Genomic DNA, 23,993 nt, shown 5'->3' with positions numbered 1-23,993 from the left:
ACGGGTAGTGAGGGATTTTGAGCACACCAGTATATTAGATAAGATTCTACAAAAAAACATGGTCGATGAGGCTCTTAAAATAATGTGAATTAATAGCTTTTCAAAACACAGGAGACAACAATTAACAAAAAATACAAAGGATGAAGTCTTTTGAAAACTGCAGAGTCAAATCTTGGAAATGACAGTGATTGATGAACTCCCAGTAAAGATGCAAGTGACCAAAACAAGCATTCAATTTGAAAAAAGAAATTAATTTTTTGGAAAATTTATCCCAACCAAAATTTTGAATTTGGAAACAAATACTGATGAGCTGGTGTTTTTTATACATTTTTCCCAAACTTAGCACTAAAAATTATAAATGAATCACTTGGAACCATCAGGCCATGTGACTTTACCATAAATAAAGTCCTGTGTAATTTGCATGAGGAAAATGTAAGGTGAAAATAAGACCTACCTTGTAAGGCACTTTGTCTTTCATTTTTAACCGAAAATAGATATTTTGGGCTTTCTGGAAGACATGGGAAAGTAAGAAGGCAAAAGAGAACACAAAGTATGTAGGCGCTCAGTAAATAAGGCCAGCGGGTTTCTCCACCTGCAAAAAAGAAAATAAGAAATATTTTAGGGGAAGAAGAGAAAAACTTTTGTGCACTAAAAATAATGAACTTGACTGGAGAGAAGTTAGTGATAAAGGTAAATTAGTGGTAAAGAGGTGTTTCTTGTGAGACATTGAGTGAATGCCTGAAATAGCAGAGAATCTGCTTGATTTAGGGAAATATTTATACCTAGATTGTTTGACTTTGTGGTTTGCAGGGTGGTAATTTTTGGATTGAGAAAGTTTGCAGTATGAGCCATTCATCGGATCTGCTTTTACAGCTGACTTACTATTATGAAATTTTAAGATTGCATTTTGTTACTTACAGAAATCAACTTCAAATAAAAAAAAAAAAGGCAGAGTTTTCTAGGTGGATAAATATAGCAGCTGATAATACGCAATTTGTACAACATGAAATTAGACACTTTTTCTTTGAGGACTCTGCATCTACACATGGTTCAATTTTCTTACGAAATTCTGAGCGCAAGCCCTGGAATCTTGTGACTGCTTTGGATTCTGACACCGACGACTGATTTTAGGAGTGAAAAAACAACACAGGTGTTTACCTAGAAGCCAATTCAGTCCTAATATTTGACCCAAGAGGACACCGATAGTTATGCCAAGAGAGAAGAAAGTAGCAATACTTCCTTGCAATTTGGTAGGTGCTATTTCCAGTAAATACATGGGAACAACAGCAGTGCCAAGTCCTAGAGAAAAAAGAGTGTTTGATTTAGTTGGAAAATTAATACAAAAGAGGGGAGGAAATATACAATTCCAGTTTCTATCTATATTTTTCCTTTTTGAAACACAGTGATCGCACAGAATTATTGACTGTTCAAAATGATATTCTATTAAGTGGCTGAATTTGTGTGGGACTACGACAGAAAAATAAAAGTTTTTAACGATATAGAATGGAAACAATATGATTTAGATGACTTGTAGGAAAATTGATACAAATAGTATAAATATAATAATGACAAACATTTTCAACCTCCTCATTTTTTCCATGCTTTAAAGTAAAAACAGAACTATTTACACATCAATTCTTCCCCCTCCCCAATTCAAAGGACTTATTCGAACTTGCAGTTGCATGAATCATCTTCAAAATATATATTCAAAGAGAAAACAAAGAATCTAGGGCAATAAGTAACATCCTGTCTATTGGCTCATTCCATACAAAACTAACTTCGTAGGAGATAGTATAACGATTATTACCGGCAGAAAGTCCAACAATAGCTCTCCCCGCAAACAAAAGCTCTATCCTGTTGACAATTAACGGAGAAAGGAAACAGAGACCAGCCACAGTAGACAATAAGCAGCTTACTAACATTGCACCTTTCCTGTTAATTAATACATCAAAGACAGAGAATTATTACAAATAAAATAAAAAATGAAAACTACGCCATGACAAGGACTGTAGAGCTTTAATAAGTATAAGTAACTTGCAAGATTTTAAAAAAATTTAAACTTAGTGATGAAAACACAAAAGAAATTGTTATGTAGTTGGTTAGTTAATTCATTAAGATCAGCTAATATGGCTATTTATTTGGAGTCCAGAGGAATTTGATTTTAAGGTTCAGGATATTAAAAAATTGTAGAATAACAGTGACAGAGGTGTCTACATCCATATATTATTCTATTTATTATTTCTATAAATTACTTCTATCTACATGTATATATGATAAGATATTTTGTATTGCTTTTGCACAATCTTATCCTTTTGTCCTCATTGACGGATGCAGCAAGTTGGCAATACTATTGTCTTTCCATTCAAACTATTTGCGTGTGGAGGGTATTGATTCTCCTGGTGGGAAGGGGGAGGGGGGGAAGTGCTCAACACAGGTTTAAATGGAAGAAATGTAGTCTTGTCAATTTGCTGCATTCGTCTCTGTATGGCTTTCAGCTTTGGATTAACATTACATAATCAGTTGCACAGTTTCATTTTAATCCAGTGGCTCTTGAATGATTGGACAAGGTAAGACACAACTGGAGAACTTTGGATGATTTATACCCTAATTTTTATTTTGGGGAATTTGTGCAAATCACAGAACTCATTATAATTCTTAATTTGAATGAAATCAACACAGAGTTTTAAAAAAAGTAGGTTTTGAAGGTAAAGAACTGAACCTGACGTACCTTCCAATCAGATTTGCAAGCCAACCGCCAATGAAACTTCCAACAACTCCACTCAAGAGAAACACTGAGACAATCACAGACCAAATTAAGTCTAAATCTTTCTTATCTGTGAGCACAACATCATAATTGGCCTGCAAGGTTTCATTACACCAGGCTCGGATTACCTGTTTGTGGAAAAAAATGGGAGAACATTAGTGAACAATAAAATAAAAAATTATATAAAAAATTCAATTACTCCAAAGTAAGTGCATAGATGTAGGATACCGAATGTGGTATCATAGAAAACCTAATTTTCTATAAGAGCAAGAAAACTTTTAACTTTTCTTGCCTTTAACGATAGAAAGGTACCTATGTAATGATTCTTGAGGAAAGCAACAATAAGATCGCTAACCTCTCCGATCTTCCAAATTTTTTGAAAATAATTCAACTGTAGGAAATTATGAGAGGGAAACCAATAAGCAGCACTGTTTCTTGACATACATAAATTTAAAATACGGCTCTAGGCCGATTATTGAAGATTTTAATCAAAAGTTTGACTAAAGAGATGTTAAGCATAATAAGTTTAAAATGCGCATGGTGGGAAACTCTATGAATCTGAGAAAATATATTATTCTGATTTTGCGACAGTTTGCTCTTGGGTAGTATTGGCAAATGCACACAGGGCAACAACGGCCATAGAAGTTATCAGTAATAATGCAGTATTATGTTCGATCAGTATATAAATATCAAAGTCTGATAGATTTACACAGGTGACAATGCTGGATTTTGCAAATTACCCTGAAACTTGAAAATAGAACTAGGTACATATTTAGATAACTTTTCAAATTATTTTTACCATAATATTTAGATGGCAGCTAAACAGCTGACATCTCATCCAACTGATTTATGCAACTAACCAAAATTGACAAAATTCGAGATTCACAGTTCAGTGGTTCCACCATTAACTTGCTTTTTACGCTAGGAACTTGGGGAGCCCAAGATTTTCTGTTTTATTTTTTTGGTTGAGGTTTTCCTATATTATTTAGAACAATGCATTTACAACGGCAGTTCTTGCGATTAATTATGCTTGTTCAAATAAATACACTCAATAGAGGGCAAAACTTCTAGATCATGACAGTAGCCAATAGAATATAGAATTAATTCAAGAGCATGTTTGTTTCATTCCATAAAAATTAGAGTATGTTATCATTTTCCTGAAGAAAGAGAAAAACTTACATCTGCGGGAGTGTTAATGACTCCTATTCCATATCCCATTGGAATTGCTAATCCCATGATGGTAGAAAAAGCGCAAAACATCAGCAAACTTGTCCATCCTTGTTTCTGGAGGTATAAATAGAGTTGATAACATTACCAAGAGTTTGAAAAATTAATCGTTCTTAAATAAAACACTAGACATAAAAATCAAGAAAAAAGTCATGCAAAAAATGTAAAGAGGGGTGCACTTTCTCTTGTTCAAATTGGTTTAGGATTTGAAAACCCAACAGATGTTCATAATAAAATGTTAAAAATTTTCTTTAAAGAATGGACTGAGCTAACCTTGTTCTGTTTTTAACAGAGATACTAAGAATATGATCTTCCATCAAAGGTTCAACGCAAATTAAAATAAAAAAAAGTGCTTGGGGGCAAAATAAAACATTTAATCACCAGTGAGTTTGCTACCTAACAAGTCAAGCAAATCCATTTTTATATAAATTTTTTAATAGTTTTAAAGTGCAACCTAAATAAGAATCAACAAAAGGAATCAGTCGTAATTTTATCCAGACAAAATTGGAAAAAATAACAGAGGCTAATTGAATTGCTGGGTGCAGAAATGGCACATCTCTGTTGCAGTGTCTCAGAATCTTCCTTAACGTTTCTTTGATTATAATCAAAGCTAATGTATGTAATTTGTTGAAAATTTTACTCAATGTTTTTCATAATTGGACAATTTTCAAAACTAAATTTTTTTAGAAAATTTACTCAACAGTTTCCTCAATAAAATATGAATTATTGACGGAGATCCTGGTGGAAACCGGTCCATGGGTATTCCATGCATGAAGAACAAGGGCTCAAAAATTTTCTGAAGAAAAAATGTTTAAATTTAAATTTTACAAAACAATTCCTTACTTGCTGAGCTGTCAATCTGCTATTAATATTGCAGACTTCAATTGAACTCACAGGACATAAAATGAAAACAATAATTAAAAATGATTTAGATGCTAACTGTTGCTTAAAAAGAACCTTTTTTGAAAGCAAGAAAAAAATCAAGGAAAGACTTACAATTCTAGTTGGGGTAGAAAATGGTGAGTTGGGAGCTGAGACCAACTGGGTGCTGTCCTGTATCATTTTTTAAAGCATGGAGTACCTATGACAGATTAAAAATATTATATTAAACTCATGAGTACACAGTGTGTAAGAACAGGACCAAGACTCCTTGGAATCCAACACTTCATCTCCTTAGTCCCAGATAAAAAAAAAAAAAAGGATTTTTCAAACTCATTTTTCCGAATCAAAAATGTTCTTCATAAATCTCTAACCTAGCAATTTTATCGTTTGAAACCCTGCGCTCAAAAAAAAAAAATAAAATAAAATAAAACTGCAAAACTTTTGATTAATTTTTCAAATTTCTAATTTGATTCGAGTTTGATACAGGACTAAGTGACTAGATTTTAAAGATTGAATTAAATTCCTGAAGAGGAGGGGAGTTAGAAAGATTAATTCGATAAACTCGACTTGTTCTAGAAAGAGATATTTTGGTAAAACAATTTTGACAGCGATTCTCGTCATTCACACACATTTACACACACAAAAATCAAAGAAATCATGTAACTGTTAACTAACTTATTCTTTCAGATTGAGTTCTTGAAGGTTCTTTTTAAAGACGGTTACTCCACTGCATTTGGGGAAATTCAATAGTTCATAAACTTTGAAAGAATAAGAAATCACCTGAAAGGGTGAAAATTTATACTTTAAAGCCTGTGAAAGTTAGTAGAAATGAATGATTCTAAACAAAATAACAGCACAAGACATTTCACTTGCTTGCTTCTTTATTTCTTATTACTGAAAGGAGTGTAACTGAGAAACAATAAGTAATATGCAATTAATTGCTTTTTATTTACTTAGGTGCTTCAGAAAATTCAGTGGAAAGGAGAGCAAGGTAAAATAAAAAAAATAAGCAGTACATGTTATTGTCATGCTGTCATCCTGGAAATATTTGGAGATTACAGCTACAACGTAGAAAGAAAACATACATGAAAGATACAATGGGGAAGAAAATGAAGGTTACTACGTAATAACAGATACATGTTTGCTTTGAGATAAGCACATTCCTAACACCTGTGCCAGTGCGTAACAGATAAAGTCGTCAACATTCGAGGATACAAGGTGAGAAAGATTGTTCTGTCATGATCGTTGAAAATCACACCATGTTGTTATGAAAGTTAAAAACTGAAGGATTAAACAGCTCAGGTGAATGAAAAGTGGCTTACCTACTTTTTGAAATTCGTGCTCAACAAGTTACTATCAAGTAGAGAGAGAAGTGAGATTAAAAAGTATAATACATAATCAGGAATGTGTAAGACCAAAACTTGATATGCTTGATTTTAAAAAGAAATTCAATGGGAGGGTAAATAAAGAGAAATTTGAGGTAGAGAGGGCGAGGAAAAGAGAGGAAGGTAGAAAAAGAACCTTAATAACTACTAAAGCAAATAAAAAACTCGTGAAGATCAACTGTTCATTGAATGAAATATTATTGATAGGTGAAAGTACTGAATTAAGCTGCAAAATGAAAGGTAGGGGAGAACCGATTTGCAAGATTCAAATGACATGTGAGTTCTGTTCTAATGCATCTTACATTGAAAAAATTCTACATAAAACTTTCAAGAGATAGCGACAAAAATAAACCTGACAGGAGAACTTAGTGATCAAATTTCAAAAACATTGCAAAAGGAAATTAGATTGAAAAGGCCATGGTGCTTGGACGACCAAAAATTGAGGGTGCTTTTCCTTTACAAATTATTAATACTTACAATTTGAGGCAAACTGTTCTTGACGTTTCTAGTGAGTAATAATGGGCTGAATAAAATTTTAAATTTTTTTCACATACACAGAAGTTAAGTCTACTTTCATTGCTAAAGAAAAAAGCATATCAGTAGTTGATCTTCCTCTGATAGGAAAAATGGTCAAATTTAGGTTACAGAAAGGCAGCATCCAGAAAAATCGAAAAAACAAGGAACTTTTTTTTTCTGGTCCAAGCTAAAAGCAAGTCCGGCACTTAAGCATAGCACTAAAACTGCTGATTTTTCTTCTCTGTGCGAAGAAAATTCTGCAAAAACTTCAAGGAATGATGTAAATTTGTTCTCCTTTAAAAAAATAACATGGACGCTGAGATTTTCAGACACTGCCAACAGGATATGTGATTACGGACTTACGCCGTCGACATTCATTTAGTGTGTTAAAGTATTCGATTCCTTTTCAACGAGCGAAGTCTGATTATCTATATCATTACGCTTTGAAGAAAGGAAAAGGCAAAGAGTTCAACATCAAAACATTCAAAATATGTTGCTCCTTAATAGTTAGTTCCATACATGATCTTGACTACAATATTGAAAGTAACTTGAGAGCTTTTGGTGGAGACAGTCAGAAATTTTTATTTTTAAAATTTGTTCCACTTGAAAAATAAATCTATACCAAAAAGAATTTTTTAAGAGCACTTTCCCCTTTACCTTTGATGAACGAAAAGAGAAGTCAAAGCTGTCCTATTTCAATTTGTTTTATTGCGTATAGGATGTTTACAAAAAAAAGTTTTAGGAATATTACCGCTCATTAAAATTATTATAAGAATTTTTTAATTTTATTCTTACTTTTTTAGAAGTTGAAATTTGATAGTGTATAGCTAGTAAAGCATCTTCAAGCTGATGGAAAGCACAAACCAAAGATGCAATGGCTTCTGCAAGTTGCTTTAATGCATTTTTAACAATAAATATCTAGTCATCATCAGAGGCGTAGTATGATAGAATTTAGTATGCTGTTACGGAACACAGTTTCAAAAAAATATAATAGATTCCAATTATTAAAATAAGCAATGAACACATTCACTCATGCTTACTGACTTGTATACTCTCCTTATCTTCCCAAAAATCTCTTCTTTCTTCCTCTCATGGACAAACTTATAAGTACCTGTGATACTATTTATAACTAGCTGAATGTATTATTTTACTGTAATTATTTTATTATTAAACAAATGAACATGCTGTGTAATAGGCATATTCTTTGGAATCTGCATTCAGTAATGAGATACTACATACTGGCATGTTTATGTTGCTTCTGATTATGACTACATATTTCCAGTTTAAAATGCATTAAAGTGAATCACAAAATTCATTTGATATTTGGTAGTTATTTTCATCACCGTTTCAAAAAGTGCTTAGAAGTCCTTTTTCAGAATAATACTGAAAGAAACCACTAGCTCTAAAGCAGCAGGAATGACACTGCAAAAACTGAAAATCCACCAGTACAGATGACAGTCCCAGACATCCGTTACGTAATGGGATAGTAAAATTGTGGCGATGGAATGACTTGCGACAGCTAAGCAGAAGATGAGTTAAGGAGAACATACTTCAGTTTTATACAACCCCTTTAATGATGAAAAGAAACGCAAATCTTGTTATTGTTGTTGTTATGGTTTGTGGCGTTGCAGACTTCCCATCACTCATATTCTGGGTAGAAAACTACTAAGCATCATTTCTTGAGAAATTAGGGTGATTTTGCTTATCTACGAAAAGAATATTCTGCAAATGCCCTACATGCAATAAGATCCTTTTTCTTGTGAACAATCACACTTTCCAAAGAACATTTTTTAAAGCTATCATCAATATATTAATTACTCTCTCTTAGAAAAAAAATTGAAAAGGAGAGGATATTTGAAAAACAGCATGTAGGAAACGTGTTTTTTTCTGATTTCATCACGGATAGCTTTGTATGAGGCAGTTGAGAGGTTCAGATTGTCAGCAGAGAAATTAAAAAGTCATTCCACCAAAACAGGAAAGGGATTAATAAAAAAAAGAAAAGTTATATACATAGATGAAAAAAAAGGATACATGTTAGTGACACGCATGGGAAAAACATTGAAATGCCACTGAGAAAGCCGAGCAATTCAAAACCAATCAGGCATAAGGCAGCAGATAACCCAATCAACATTCTGTAAAATTATTAAGGAAGCTGGTATAAAAAATGACCTTATTACAACCTTCAACGACTAAAGTATGTATGAGAGGTTTTCAATAAAGCCTGGCAGAAATTCAAAAGATATTATGTTACAGAAAATTCAATGGGCAGTATTTTTTTCAAAAAAACGATCTAATTTTTTGAAAACAGTAAAAGCTGTTATATTATAACTTTAAAATATTAAAAAGACTGATGCTTTAACTATAAGATTACATGTTGATCAGGTCGGCTCGTTTATGTTAACACTTGGAGTTATATACAATTTTAATAGAATCATAATATAATCTCTTAGTGAGAGCATGAGTTTTTTTTTTTTAAATATTTTAAAGTTTCATTGGACAGTTTTACCGAATTGAGTCAATTCTGACTTTTTGACCTTTAATCAAATAATTTTCGTAGATAAGTACTGTTCTCCATACCAGGTGAAGCTGAGAAAGTTAATGGTGGCCAAAACTATGCAAGAAGGTCAGTAATTCCCCATAGCACTCACAATCCCTTGGAGAATTTTTTTTCCCTTGGAAATTTCTGCATCATATGTTTCCAACTGCTATTAAAAGAGTTTTGATCATGCTGTATATCTGAAGGCATACTTTCCCACAGACGATACATTTATACAATTTTCACCACTGATAATGACTACATCTACTCTATTCAGTGATGTCACTTCTCTTTAGAATTTTAGGAGTCATGCAAAGCTTACAAGCTTAATTCTTAGGAGCTACATGGACAATCTGAAAAGTAAATGCTATAATTATTGCAAATTTGAGCGATCAGATAAGGATATTGACATATCCAAGCAAGAGGTCAGAGTCTCTTTGCTACCCACAGAGCAAACAAAGCAGGTTCCAACAACAAAATGGTAAGTAAAAGCTAATGAAGCATGCATCTTTTGTTGGAAATTTACCTAAATATGGAATAAAGGACTGCCTTTATTTTATGTTGAAGTAAGTACATAACGAAGGCTGTCAGTTACTCTGAAGTAGCTTGCACTGAACACTGAAATTAATTACCGAAGTCTGATTTTACTGGATGACCGATTAACAGATAAATGGTTAGGACAGAAATACTTACTCTTGATCTTTCGTTTTCAAGTCTGACTCCTCATAATCATACGGCAAGCAAGCTTTCAGATTTTCTTCCTGTTCAAATAAAAAGCTATAGTTAATTCTAATAAGTGATCTTTTGTTTATTTGTTTTTTGGTGCTCATATAGCTACCGACTCCATAACCTTCCGAAAAAAAAATTCTTTCTAGGGCTCCTTTCAGAGCTTAATAACGCAAAGAAACAATTTTTGTAAAGGGATTAGGTCCCTCGTAAACTCGACTTCCTCACTTAGTGCATCCTACAAATTTGCTTCTATCATTATTTGTATTTTGGCTCTACCTACTATTAAAAAGAACGTATTTTAAAACAGAATCCATGTGCACAGGCACTGTAATGTCTGGTAGCTTAAATAGTTTCCATTTTTCCTATAGCCAGTTACATATTAATAACAGAAAAAGATACAACTTCTTCATTTTTGATGTGTTTATGAAACGTCAAGCGAAATTGTTAAGCCCTGTCAAAACTAATGAGACGACTGAATTTAAGAAATTGCTTACTGTCATGAATGAATTGAGGAAAGACACAGTGAATCGATGAACTAAAGAGCAAAGCACTAATCGATGCACTTATTGAATTAGGCGTGTTGGGTGTATTTTACTTGTATCACACCCATGGAGTACATTGGAGCCTCCATGTACTGGAGCGCTGCTGAAGTCAATCCTCCAATTATGGTTTTCTAGCCTTCTGTTTGCTCAGCGTTGGGACCAAGCAAGGACCAACTTTGCCATTTTTGACATAGTGGCTTACGGAGAAATTGCGGGTCGCAAGTGCTTTTTGGGATTTATTAATTTAATTGATAAGTAATTATTATTGCAAACTTGGGAAAATAATGTTGACCAATGTGACGTTCAATCATGTGCAGATCACTTAGTTTTTGTGTTGTAAATTTTTTACTTTAACATATTGAGGGAAGCTAGGAGCTGAGAACTAGCAAATGCAGCACCCCCAGTCGCAGCACAAGAGTCTTAAAAGTACTGGCAAAACAGCCTCAAAATGTGACTTCATTGGCATTCCTGCATGTAACGACTCTGATGAACTTTATGATTACGCCAAAGAAAATAGAGAATAGAAAAAGCCAAACTCACCCGTGACCAAAGAATTATAGCAAGCATAGATAGATGAGAGACAAGGCACAGAAACCGAGCTGGTATTAGTCTATCATTGCAACCCATCACAGTTAATGATTATTAAGGAGTGTAAATCTGTTGTTGAATGCAAAACAAACAAGATTAGGTAAACTCGCAGATGTAAAAAGAAGAGGTAAAAGCAAAGAACAATTTATGCAGCAGATTATTGCAGGTGACAGAGGCTGTGGTTTCTTGCATGCAGTTTCAGCGACTCTTGTGAGAGATATTTTACAGCCTGGTAATGACCGTAAATGTCAAGAAGATGACATCTTCAAAACACTAGTATCAACGGTTTCGTAAAGCTTGCTGTAAGGAATACAATTGAGGGGCTTGGAGGACAAGGCGCATACTGCAGTTTTTGCTATTTTGAGAACTACGGCTTTAAAGTAACAAAATTACATGGATCCCTATAGCAAAAAGAAAGTTCAAACTGCCTCTTCGGTACTTGAACATTGGAATTTTGGAGCAAATTTTTCTCAGAATATGCTTTGAGACTAGCTTTACTTGAAATAATTGATATTACAATTTTGTCATAAACTGCTCTTATGTGCCTTGTCCTCCAAGCCCCTCAATTCAACTATTTATTAGTTAATGGAACACACTCGTTTTTGGAGTATTAGTTCAGTCAATGTCAATTCCTGTTACTGAAACCATGTAGGTATTTACATACTTCTGTGCATGTATTTTATCACAAAAGCGTGAAGTTTCCTGATGGACTCTGAAAGTGAGTGGACTTATTTGGCAGGGACTCCAGTTAGGTACATATTGGATTGTTAAGGTGATTTGTCAAGCTCAAAAGAAGTGGCCAAATTGGCATGCGATACATCGCATCTTTCAGGTCGAAAATCTCAGCAGATTTTTAATTTTTAGCAAAACGAAGGACGATAGTCCCTGCGCATGAGCCTGAAGAATCATTCTAAATCCAAAAATCGGCAAAATTCAGAGAAATGAAAGCAGAATATTGTTTGGAAAAAACCCCGCATTCGATACAGAAATCGATTGCTGAATCGAATGCGAGGTTTTTTTCCAAACACTGTGCTACTTTCGTTTCTCTGAATTTTGCCAATATTTGGGTTCAGAATGATTCTTTAGGCTCATGTGCAGGGGCTATCGTCCTTTGTTTTGCTAAAAATTAAAAATCTGCTGAGATTTTAGACCTAAAAGATGCGATATATCGCATGCCAGTTCTACCACGTTACTTGAGCTTGGCGAATCACCTTAAGGTCAAGTTTACAGACAGCTCGTCTTCTAGGACAATTAAATCTTCAAATTATCCAGGTTGAAATATCGGAAACAAATCAACTGCTGGCTGCAAAATCATGAGGTAAAATGACATGGCTCAGGAAAAACAGGAGTTGGTCAAGATAAACTTCCTTCGGTGGATTGCAAGAGTGTCGACGTTCAGTTCCTCGTCTGATTAAAAAGGCATTCGAGGACCGAATTTTTGGAAAAGGATGTAAAGACTGATGATACTCACCTCCAGGTAGTAAAAATAAAATATAGCGAAGGAAGTATAATATCACGAAGACTGACAAACCATGAAAAATATCAAAATTTTTATTTAGCGGCTGTCTAAATTAGGTCTAAATCACTATCACATTCACAATAATCAAACAAACGAGATTTTGTTGTTGATGTTTGTTTTGATTAGACAAAAAGTGGGAGGAGCTTGAAAAAGGACCGTTCTGATTTGTCATACTGACGCATGTTGGTTGCTTGGCGCGTTTTTCAAATTGCTGGGTGTGAACATGAAAAGAGAAATGAGCCTTGTCTGGTCTGCGGCGAATTCTAAGCAATATGGATTAATTTAGCAAAGAACACAAGGGATTTTCTTCATGTGAGATTCCTTTAATGTTCTTCATGAGAAGAGTTTTCGTTTCAAAATGTTACCAGTGACAAAATATGGGAACTTTGAAGGGTTCTTTCTGCGTAAGGAGGTGAAATTCACTGCAAAAATCATTCAATTTTTTAAGTGATTGAAAACTTAGTTCCCCTCTTCAGAAAGCATTCCCTAATCATTTTACAGAAACTGAAATCAATTGAATAATGATGCTAATGGAGTTCTCTTAAACAGCTAATGAGCACACCCCTTGTGTCTTGTCTGCCAAAAAACTTGTTTCCTCTGATCAGTCAACTTGACCCATCTTAGAATGGATAACTTTTTGAAGACAGGTCGGAAGTTTTGAGCTATCGCCTTGTCACCACGGGACGTTTCACGGAATTTTTCCCAATAAGTTCGAATTGCACGAATGAAATTTCTAGGCTTCTTCCCCGTTAAAAATAATTAATTATTAATAGAAAATAATTTCTTCTTCTTCTTTTGAAGTCGTTCCTGGGACTCCACAAGGACTCTTACAATTAGTTGGTACTGTGATTAGTATTGACTAACTCAATATTTTTCTCAACTTCGCAACTGAGAGTTTTCCCTGAGACAAATCCCATGAAACGTCCCGTGGAGACAAGGCTTTAGTCTTTGGATAGAACCAGATTTCGGGTCATCGGTGCAATTTCTTCGACACTGTCTGAAAAATGATTATTTTCTAAATGGCACTACCAGCAGATTAGAATTCCTAGGATAGATTGAAAAGCAAGTGTAACTTATCTTCAGTGCGTTTATTTAGCGGTTCCTGTCTCCCTCATCAAGATTAGCCCCCAATAATTGAGGAGTGAGCACTTTTTCCTCAGGACCAGTTGACTTCTTCTACAGTGTCACAGCTTAAAACAGCCAGTATAATTCTGAAGTGCAAAATACATACATTCATTTTGGCATTTCAAAATCTTTGATCATAAGTCTTCTATTTTCATTAGAATGAAGCCAAAATATCTCCTTCAAACTTTCATTTCTGTAAATATTTTTTGATGGCCAAAGAAAATTCACACAAAATTTCAGGGTTAAGTATCATATTCTGATGTATTTTGGTACTATGTATCCTAAAATTCTACCTGCCTTGCAAGTTTTTCTTCACAGTTCATGACTGCAAATTAGAACAGCTTAACTGGACGATAGCTAATTTTGTTAGTTGTGAGGACTGCAATTGATATCAGGAAAAATCTTTGCACCAAGCTCAATGTATACTGACAGGATACCCTCATTTAAATCTACTTTACAGGTAATCATAATTTTGTTTCTGTCTTTATGATCAGATGAGATTTTAACCCTATTTACTTACTTGGTGGGAATAATTGTTTCAGCTGAAAATTCCTCAAAAGGAGGTATCATGTAGCTCTTTTTTAACATCTGGCCAGTGTAATTTTTGCTATAAATGGTACATTTAAATTAGAAGTTTTGAAAAATTAAATCAAGTTGATGCCATGTTCAGCACCACAAAAAATAAATTTCTGCGTTCCTGGCTTAACAATTTTTCCCCATTTCGGCTGAACTTTTCAGAAAAGACATGTTATTCTGACTGAAATTAAGTAAATTTTCTAGACACATTTTGTGCATCCAATTCGAATAAAACAAAAATGTTCAAACCAGCAAGTTTGTAGAACCTGAATAATGGCATTGAAATAGGTGAAATCGACGATTTTGTTAAAGTACTGTTCAGAGATTGAAACTGGCAGATCTCAGACAAAGAAAATGACTGATTTGATTATCTCCAGAGTAAGGGCACCATTTTTACCTTCAATTAAAGTGGACATTTTATAAGGTATAAACAAAGAGAAAGATCTGAAAAATTAAAACTAGACAGCAATTAAATCAACTTATTGTTTTTAATAAAAAAAATACAATTTCAAAACTAACAAAATTCATATAAATTATAAAAAGTGAAAAAAGGGTTTATTTAACAATGATAAAACTCAACAGTCCCAACTCACAAAATTAAGACTGAAACATGTAAATGACTATATTTCCTATAGAGGAGGGGGGGAATCGTTAATATGTTAACTGTACTGCATGTCAATATTTAAGAAACTCCTGGGAAATACTTAGAGTAAGAAGATGGTGCCCATGTTAAGAGCTGTGGGCAAATAAACCAACTCCAAGAAGAGATCAATTAAAGGTATCAAAGGGGATTTGTGATGACACACTTTGAAATGAGAAAGTCTAGAAGCATTACTCTTTAAAGTAGTAAATGTTGGATCATTGTGCGGAAGATGTGATTTTGGCACCATTTCATGAGTGCAGGAGAGCCGCAAAAAGATATAAAATCAAGTACAATATGGCCCTTCAAGAGTGCAAACTACAATTCAGCCTGAATTAAGTGGTGAGAGACACCATAGAACTGAATTTTACACTGCTTCCCACACTGAGCTTCTCCAGGACAAATATTGTATGAAAAAGTACACAATCAATAATCACTGAGAGTTAATTCAAAATAACATTGTATCACTAAACCTTTGAAGTTCCGCAGGTGTTCCTACACCAAATCATGTTTGCAATGTGAGTGTAAATGAACTATCAACTCGGACTAAAGAATAGGAAAGGAATGTTAAAATTTTAAAGAGTGAATACTTTAATAAGAAATAGGCACAGGAGAAGTGTATTTTTGAAGTATTTACGACACGGTTGTCACAGAATTTAGAATATGAAATTCCCTGACATTTTCCTGATTTACCTAACACATTTTGGAAAAAATCCTCAATAATTGAAGATATACCAGATGGTTAAAAAGACATAATTTGGAATTGTTTTCAGGCAAAGTTTGTGTTCAAAATGTTAAACCTATTCTAGAAAGCATAGAAAGATGACTTAGCAATTTTGCCTGACATTTTTGTCATTTCCCCCGACTATTACAGGTTTTCCCTAATTTTTTAAAGTCCCTGACATTTCCCGGTATTCCCCGACTGTGGCAACCCTGTCACAACAAGACTTGTCTCCGAGATATCAATGATTAGTGCAGCTAGAGCAAATGACTTCTGTAAAGAGGGAAAAGCTCCTTCATTCTACAGGGCGATTCAAAAGTCCCGCACAACCCTTATAACCTCTAGGGTTCTTGCCCCTCTGTGGGGTAATCCCCTTAAAAGTTCACGGGTCCATTGACCTAGAAGCAATCACAAAATTTCAAGTCTATTTCAATTTATATATAGATGTGGGATTCACAAAATTATAGATTCCACACCAAGCAGGATGTAAACAACAACAGGCAGTCGGAATTTAGCCTTGAAGAAGGGACCGAGGTGTCCCGAAACGCGTCGGCTTTTTAATTTTATTTTGTGAGTTTGAGTTTTTTAATTTTCCGATTCTTCTCTGTTTTCTCATTTAATTAGCTCACAGTTTGTTACCTCGGTTTTTTTCCGTTAGTTTCGTTTGTTTTCGACTCTTTCGGTCGTACGTTTTAGCTTCAAGTTATTTCGAGGTTAAGTGATGGAAATTCCGAACATTTTTCAAATTTTACGTGATGACGAGGGTTTAAGATTGCACTTACCCGAGATTGACAAGTATTTTAGCTACAAGATGAAGATTAAGAATCTATCGGCTGATATCCATTTCTTAAATTTGTGCCTACAAAAAGATGTCTCTCTAAAATTCTTAAACAAACTCAACAAAGTTCTAGAACAGATTGGAAGTTTCCAGAAAGCGGTAAGGAGGAAAGTCTTGCAATTTAATATCTCAAAGTTTTACCAAAAAAGAGCTTGTTTGGAGTTAGAAGCCTATAATCTGCATGTTAAACTATCGAATAAACTTGATGGATGGTTATGGCAAAGTCTTGAGAAGAAACTGTACGATCTTATCCATGTTGAATTTCATAAGAAAAAAGATACTTTGAAGAAGAAGCTTTGGTGTCTCAAAGGTCCTGAGTCTAAAAAGAAAAGAGAGAATAATTTTATAAACTTGTCAGATTGTCCATTATCCAAAATGGAGGAAAGGGTGTTAAGTAGAGGCTTAAAAACTTGCCACACATTTAGTAAGAAAGTGGAAGATTATGTGGTAGATGTTGATCTTGCTTCGTCTCTACTTCCCAAAGAAGAAAAAGAAGCTTTCAAGAGAGATTGTCTCCCTCTTTTGAATTTGATCAAAGAAGAACGATCTGATCTTAAAAAGAAAGAAATAGAGTATTTTAAAGTAGTTAAGCAGCTAAAATCAAGAAATTTGGTAGTCATGAAAGCTGATAAGGGAAATCAAGTAGTGGTAATGAACAAAAATGATTATGTCAATAGAACACAGAGAATGTTAGATGATGGTGACTTTGTTCAAGTAATCAAGGATCCTACTAACGACATAGCAAAGAAAGTGAGCAACGCCTTGAAAGCCGTCACAGTGATGGATGACAAAACTAAAGCAAGATTGAAAGCTTCTAATCCGGTGACACCTAAACTTTACACCTTACCTAAAACCCACAAACAAGGGGAAAAGATGAGACCCATTGTTAGTAACATTGATTCACCAACTTACAGCCTCGCAAAGTGGTTAAATAAAAGTTTCCTGCAGCTAGGACCTATCAATAGTATGTCGGTCAAGAACAGCAACCAATTCATCAATGAAGTTCAAGACACAAAAATAAGTGAAGATCAGGTAATGGTTTCTTTTGATGTTGAGTCACTCTTTCCAAGTGTACCGATAAGGAAAACCCTGGATATTTTAAAGAAATGGTTGCTAGAAAAAGAGCTAGATGAAAAAATTGTCAACAATCTTGTAAATCTAACAGAAATTTGCACCGAAAACCGGTTTTTCCAGTTCAATGGTAAAATTTATAAACAAGAAGACGGTCTAACGATGGGCAACCCTCTATCCCCCTTCCTTGCAGAACTTTTCATGAGTGACTTGGAAAGAAAGATTAAAAATGGTTTCAATTGGCTTTTCAATGTGTGGAGAAGGTTTGTGGATGATGTTTTTAGTATATTGAAGAGAAGAAATTTAGATGACGCCTTGAAGTTCTTAAACTTGCAAGAAAAGTCGGTTAAGTTCACCTACGAGGTTGAGAATAACGAGAAACTTTCCTTTCTCGATTTAATGGTACATAGGCAGAAGGGAATGTTAAATTTTGACATTTTCAGAAAAGGAACGCATACTGACATTTACATTAGTAACGACTCTTACAACCCTCCTAGCCAAAAATTGAGCATTTTCAATAGTTTGATCCACCGGATGCTCAGTGTTCCTTTGTCGCCTATGGATCGTAGTAAAGAAGAGCAGAGAATTTTGGAAATTGCAGTGAAAAATGGTTTTCAAGTTGAAACTGTAAGGAATTTAATTCGTAAAAAAGAATTTCGCAAAAGGGTTCAGGAAGTGACCACTCTTAAAAGTATAAGAGAGGATGAAGGCGCCTTTGTGAAGATCTGCTACCATCCAAACCATTTTTCAAAGTTTAAAAAAGTGTTTCTGAAGTATCACCTAAAAGCAGTTCCAGTTAATAGGCACAATTTGAAATCAGTGTTCCATGGTGATCTTAAGGACCAAGTTAGAGAAGAAGACAGGGCTGGCATCTACAGTTTGAAATGTAAAGACTGTGACAAGCAATACATTGGGCAGACAAGAAGGAAGATGAAAGTAAGAATAAAAGAACATCAAAGATGTATTAAGAACAGAGAAATTGACAAGTCAGCAGTAGCTTTGCATAATCTTGAGACAGGACATCGGTTCGAAGAGGAAGGGAAACTGTTAATTGGATGCAACGATAGAAGGAAGCTGAACATCTTGGAAGCTATGGAAATGCACAAAAAGAGAGACAAGTTGGTAAATTTAGATTTGGAATGCCTGGAAAACTGTTTGCTCAAAGTGATTGGCAGCACTGATAGATTCCACACCAAGCAGGATGTAAACAACAACAGGCAGTCGGAATTTAGCCTTGAAGAAGGGACCGAGGTGTCCCGAAACGCGTCGGCTTTTTAATTTTATTTTGTGAGTTTGAGTTTTTTAATTTTCCGATTCTTCTTCTCTGTTTTTCCTATTTCAATTTGTTCAAAACTTACAGGGATAATGCTGAGTGCTGATCAAGCACACTTATAAACCACCCTGTAGAAGAACTTAGGCAAAGATATGGTTTTAATTTTTATGTAAACAAATCATAAAGTGTAAAATCTCAAATGAAAACATGAAAATTTGAGAAAAGTGTAAAATCAAAGCAAGTTTGGGTACACTATTATTGTGTGGAACTTGTACTGTATTGTGTTATAATTCTGGAACGAAATACATAAAGATATTGATGGCACAAAGAATCAAAATTTGAACTCTTTCTTTTACACTGAATTGGATAAATTGTGCGTTTAAAATATTTTTAGCATCTATTGACCTTTTACATCTTTTTCTCTCCTCTTACGGAATCTTATTTTCACTGACATCGGACCAACCGCTGATTTAAAGCAAAAGTTCAAATTAAGATCAAACCTAGACAAATTTCCAGAATTTAAAAAGAATAATAAGTTACCCAATTTACTTTTTTAGTATACATAGTATACAAAAATATTCAGTACTCACATAAAAATATGAATTCTATTACATTATAATAAAAATTTTAAAAAATAGATGGAACACATTGAGTGAACGCATTGGAGATCATTTGTGAAGGGAAACCTTAATATAAAATTTGTACAAGGCTACCTATTTTGTATCAGAAGGTGCTGAGAGATCTGTGATGGGCCTTCCGTAAGTTTCATTGAATGATTTGATAAAATCTCTACAGCTCCGACATGACAGTAAATTCTCACGAATCTTCTTCAATAGACTAAGATATCGTTTGTGACGCCAATCTTTTGATTTTTTGTAGTGACACTCTGAAACCAGCTTGTCTACCGTGTAGTGCAGCCAAAATACATTCGTTCTTGGATTGAAAGTGCACCAATCATCACTGTAAAATTGGGAAAGAACATCATTGATCATAATGATACATCATGATACATAAATAAAGTATGAACTGAATATATTGTACACAGTCAATACAGTGATGAGAATTTCAGTTTTACACAGATTTTTTATGCACATTAGCAAAAAAACCAACTTGCTTGTCAAAACGACTCGTGCGTTAAATCACTATTTGATTAGTTGAAACACTGCCTTGGCAGGGCTGTTTGGATAATCTATTCACTAGATGGCAGTAGGTTCACGTGCTATGACGGTCACACGCCCAAATCTCGGTTTGATTTTCAAAACCTCTGCTAGCTCAGAAGTGGAAAATCAGGATGCTGTCTACGTTGATGACTGGTACAGTTTAACTCAATATCATCTGCAGTTGCCTTCCTAATTGGCCCTAACTAGTGCGGCACCGCACAGTATTTCCCTAGGAGCAGAAATTGTGCTCAAATGAGCTTTTCTCCTCTGTGGTAGAATTTCCAAGTGGTATACGTTGAGATGGGGAAATCTGGAAAGTTTGATCTGTGCGGTTCAGGGAGAATAAATTGTTAATAAAGACCGTAGGCGGTTGTGAAACATCCTTAATAAACTGCCACAACTTGGCCAATATTCGTTCCAATGAGCCTCAATCAGTTGCTTTTGAAGTCTCTTTTCAAATGAGATAGAAGTAATCTTGATAGGGTGTTATAGTAAGACCTCGATTTATCGGATTTCATGGGACCGGAGGCCGAATCCGTTAAATCGCGGAATCCCCTAAATCGCGTTAGTCGGTCCCGCTGAAGGGACCGGAGGATCGATCTGTTAAATCGCGGAATCCGTTAAATCGCGATCCGATAATTCGAGGTCTTACTGTAGATTTTTTAATCAGAGTGCCAAAGCGGATCATTTTGGGTCATTCTGTATAGTTTCAGCCTCCAAATAAGATCTTCAAGTATGTCCTAAAAATCCAAAATAACTCAAAAGTATTACATTGTACAGACCTGAGAGAGAAACAAAAATTGACTTACTTGTTCGATTCTTTCATCATTCGATAGATATCAAATTGATAATCCCCTTCAGACATAAACAATTCCGGGTCATTTCCGAGGTTGAAATAAACTACGTACTTGCCCAGCTCATGTTTAAACGTAGTCCTGGACAGAGTAAAGTCAATGACGGTGGTCTGAAAGAGATCAAAATGAGGGGTTCCATTATTTAAACTGCAATAGCTTGAACAAAGAATTAGCTGTCTGAATTGTGAAATCACAGATCAAAGAGAACAGTAAAGTTGGCCTAAAACATGATTTTGTTGGCCCATCAAAATCATCATTTTCTTTGGTTTGTGTGGACTTTTGTACAACCTTAGAAATCCAATACCTTGGTAAGACCTTGTGTTAATTGTCTTGGTCGAATGGATTGCATTAATTTGTTTTGAGAGCTACTTTTCAGAATCATATACAGACGTGGTGTGTGAGGATTTAGGAAAAATTATTTAAGAGCATTATTTCTCGGCCAAATGATGAACATTTTCCTATTTTCCTAAATAATGATGAGCAATTATTAACACGCGCAGGGAAATATCAATTTCAACCACTTCCTCTAAAATAGGTCATACAGTTATGAGTTTCTTTTCAAAGTTTCTGGCTAAACTGAGAAACAATATCTCTTGACAGCACTGCTTTAAAATTTCTGCTCCCATTTCATATTATAAAGGGATACAAGCCATCTTCATTATTTAAAATTTTTGCAGAATATGTTTCAAACAGAAAATAAATTGTACATTTCCAAGAAATTACATTGGTAAGTTTTTCTGCTAAAAAATAACACAGAGTGCTATAGTTTGACAAAACACTTCACAACATAAAATTCAAAGACATTTAAGAGCATTTATGCCGTCCCCACTGAATTAAGGATTTTAAAGGAATTTCTGAGACATCAAATAATCTTGCGATAAAACTGGAGACAGAAACCTGAGCTAACTTTAGGAGGGACAAGAGGTTAATGACTACAATATAAGGAAAAAGCCCGCTAACCTGTACACCATGCATTGGGATGCTGTATTCTACTCCGTCGAGGACGAACGGCATCAGTCGCTCCTTTGTTGGTTTGATAAGGAGGTTACCCCAGTGAAGGTCCCTGTGTTCAAATTCGACCTCTGTTTCGGCAACCGCTAAAGCGAAGGCCAACTGAAAGAAGAAAAAATAATAATTAACACCAAGAGTTTAATTAGCATCGACTTAAAATGTACTTTTTCCTTCATTTACAAAACCTTACTGAAGGATAAAGAACCCCGAAACACCAATGAGAGGTCAGTGGCTCTTGATGTATTCTGACAAAATTTAATGAATTTCTTTTTAGGTCCAAAGCCAAACAATTACATGAATTGTACTTGTAAGAGCCAAAGGAGGAATTCTGAGTCCTCCTTCCTTCCTCCTGGCTGTTCGGAACTCATGCATACCTTCAGTAGATAAGCATTGGCTAGATTGGCGCGGGGGGGGGGGGGGGGGGATCTTCTCTGTATTAGCTGATATGTTCCAGCAACTTCCAGTATTATCAGCATTGACCATTTTGACAGAGGAAGCCCAGTCACATTCCTAATCTTCGAACGGAAGGCACCAACTGCTTGCTTCAGACAACTCTCCTCTACCATCTTCCCTGATTCAGTCTTTCCCTTTCTTTAGCCTTGCATAGCTAATTGAAACGTCCACTTGACAGAAGACAATAGACGGCCGTAGGTATCTGGAAGGAGACCTTTTTGCTCACTCAAGTGTACTAAGGCAAGGAGAGGTAACAGTGATTTCTGTACCTTCACCGCATGGAGGATAGTCTAAGTTTAAACGCAAATATTTTGCCTCTTACACTTGCAATTTAAGTAGTTTTTTGGCTTGGGTCTACCACTGGCATTGCAAGCTTTGAGAGGAGGAGAAAGGGTGCGGAGAAAAGATAAAAATAATTGGGTATTAAAATACCGAAGAAATTGGAAGCAAGGATACATCAAATAAACTAAGGTGAACATGGTGGAGAAATCTAAATTTATCTTTCTCCGCAAATAAAATATGTGCCTGGCTAAAAAAAGACTGAAATCTTGAAAACATTCACAATGATGTTGCACACCAAACAAATAACTAACTAAGATAACAGTTTTTTAAAAAAATTGCATAGTAATCACACTGAGCACATTAAAATTATTTTAAGTTGACAATTTAGCGTACTCTTGAAATCTTTGTTCTCAGACGATTTGAATTGTTTTGAAGGATACCTTTCCTTTTTAATTATAATAAAAGGCATAAATTAATGCTTGTAACAATAAAACTCATATGTATCATCAAAAGTCTACACGAAGAGAAATCCTTTCGCAAATCCCCCAAACTAAGTGAGCTACGGCTATAGCCCCCTGGAGTCTTCAACATTCATCACCAAAAGGTTCAGGCGTTAACACCATTGAGTACCCGACAACATAACCTTCAAATTTTGCTGCAATGATGAAGATACGAACACTTCAGGGGAGCAACCGAATCCCAAAGGAACATTGAAGTATTAAGTGCTGAAGTCCTTGGGAGACCATGGTTTACAAAGTATGGTGTAAGCACGGAAAGCTTTTTCTTTGTGTAGAGCTTTTAGCACTGCTGGGCATTTATCATAGAGGACTCCATTTTGGGAAAAAAATCTAATTTTTGATTGAAGCTTAATTGGGCTGAAATCAAATAAAGAAATAAAAATTAAATAACATCAATGCGTATGGATCGTATTCAATACATCAAACAGGTGAGATTGTATCGATATCGATTGGTTCAAAACGTAAACATAGCCTCAAAAGTCGATTGAGTAATCTGATGGAACAGGTTTTTTGTTATAGATTTTTGATTCGTATGAGTACTAGTTGGCCAAGAGTACTTAGTGAAAATGCACCAAAATTTTTCATTTTCAGCTTTTCTGACTAGTATCCTAAAATTTTGGTTTGAGGTTATTGTTTTGAATCAAACGATACATCAGACCACTATCGAATACCAACATTAATTACAAAAACTTGCCATGGTGGTCTTCACTTGCAAATAAAAATCTCCTCAGGCATGAGTGCATTACAGTATATGTTTTAGTACTTAAGCAAGTAACTTTGAGA

The 23,993-nt window shown here is 34.8% G+C and overlaps 2 protein-coding genes across 7 annotated transcripts in view; one reads left to right on the top strand and one right to left on the bottom strand.

The window, feature by feature from the left end:
• LOC109029964 (solute carrier family 2, facilitated glucose transporter member 3) overlaps positions 1-23,993 on the bottom strand; it is a 75,506-nt gene that overhangs the window by 12,380 nt on the left and 39,133 nt on the right. Inside the window, exons 1-8 of one of the 6 annotated variants that reach the window (XM_019040696.2) lie at positions 12,641-12,774; positions 10,004-10,071; positions 4,988-5,072; positions 3,944-4,048; positions 2,729-2,892; positions 1,808-1,932; positions 1,159-1,299; positions 455-592 (exon numbers count right to left, since the gene is read on the bottom strand). In XM_019040696.2, coding sequence (XP_018896241.2) covers positions 455-592; positions 1,159-1,299; positions 1,808-1,932; positions 2,729-2,892; positions 3,944-4,048; positions 4,988-5,053 — 739 coding nt within the window. In that variant the 5' untranslated portion in view covers positions 5,054-5,072; positions 10,004-10,071; positions 12,641-12,774. Of the gene's footprint in view, positions 1-454; positions 593-1,158; positions 1,300-1,807; positions 1,933-2,728; positions 2,893-3,943; positions 4,049-4,987; positions 5,073-5,548; positions 5,846-5,889; positions 7,484-10,003; positions 10,072-11,120; positions 11,239-12,640; positions 19,893-20,901; positions 21,057-21,906; positions 22,060-23,993 lie in introns of those variants that run through there. The other 5 variants (XM_019040697.2, XM_072298006.1, XM_019040698.2 and 2 more) reach the window with 5 other exon arrangements.
• Positions 16,562-18,937, top strand: LOC140224148 (uncharacterized). The gene has a single exon (XM_072297570.1). The coding sequence runs from the start codon at positions 16,562-16,564 to the stop codon at positions 18,935-18,937; it is 2,376 nt and encodes a 791-aa protein (XP_072153671.1).

The sequence above is a fragment of the Bemisia tabaci genome, chromosome 3 (assembly GCF_918797505.1).
Source record: "Bemisia tabaci chromosome 3, PGI_BMITA_v3".
NCBI classification, from domain to species: Eukaryota; Metazoa; Arthropoda; class Insecta; order Hemiptera; family Aleyrodidae; genus Bemisia; species Bemisia tabaci.
The sequence above is the reverse complement of the archived record's forward strand: the minus strand, read 5'-3'. Positions and strand labels throughout refer to the sequence as shown.

Coding starts and splice junctions, on each gene's coding strand:
- LOC140224148 (XM_072297570.1), top strand. CDS start 16,562: ATGAAGATTAAGAATCTATCGGCTGATATCCATTTCTTAAATTTGTGC.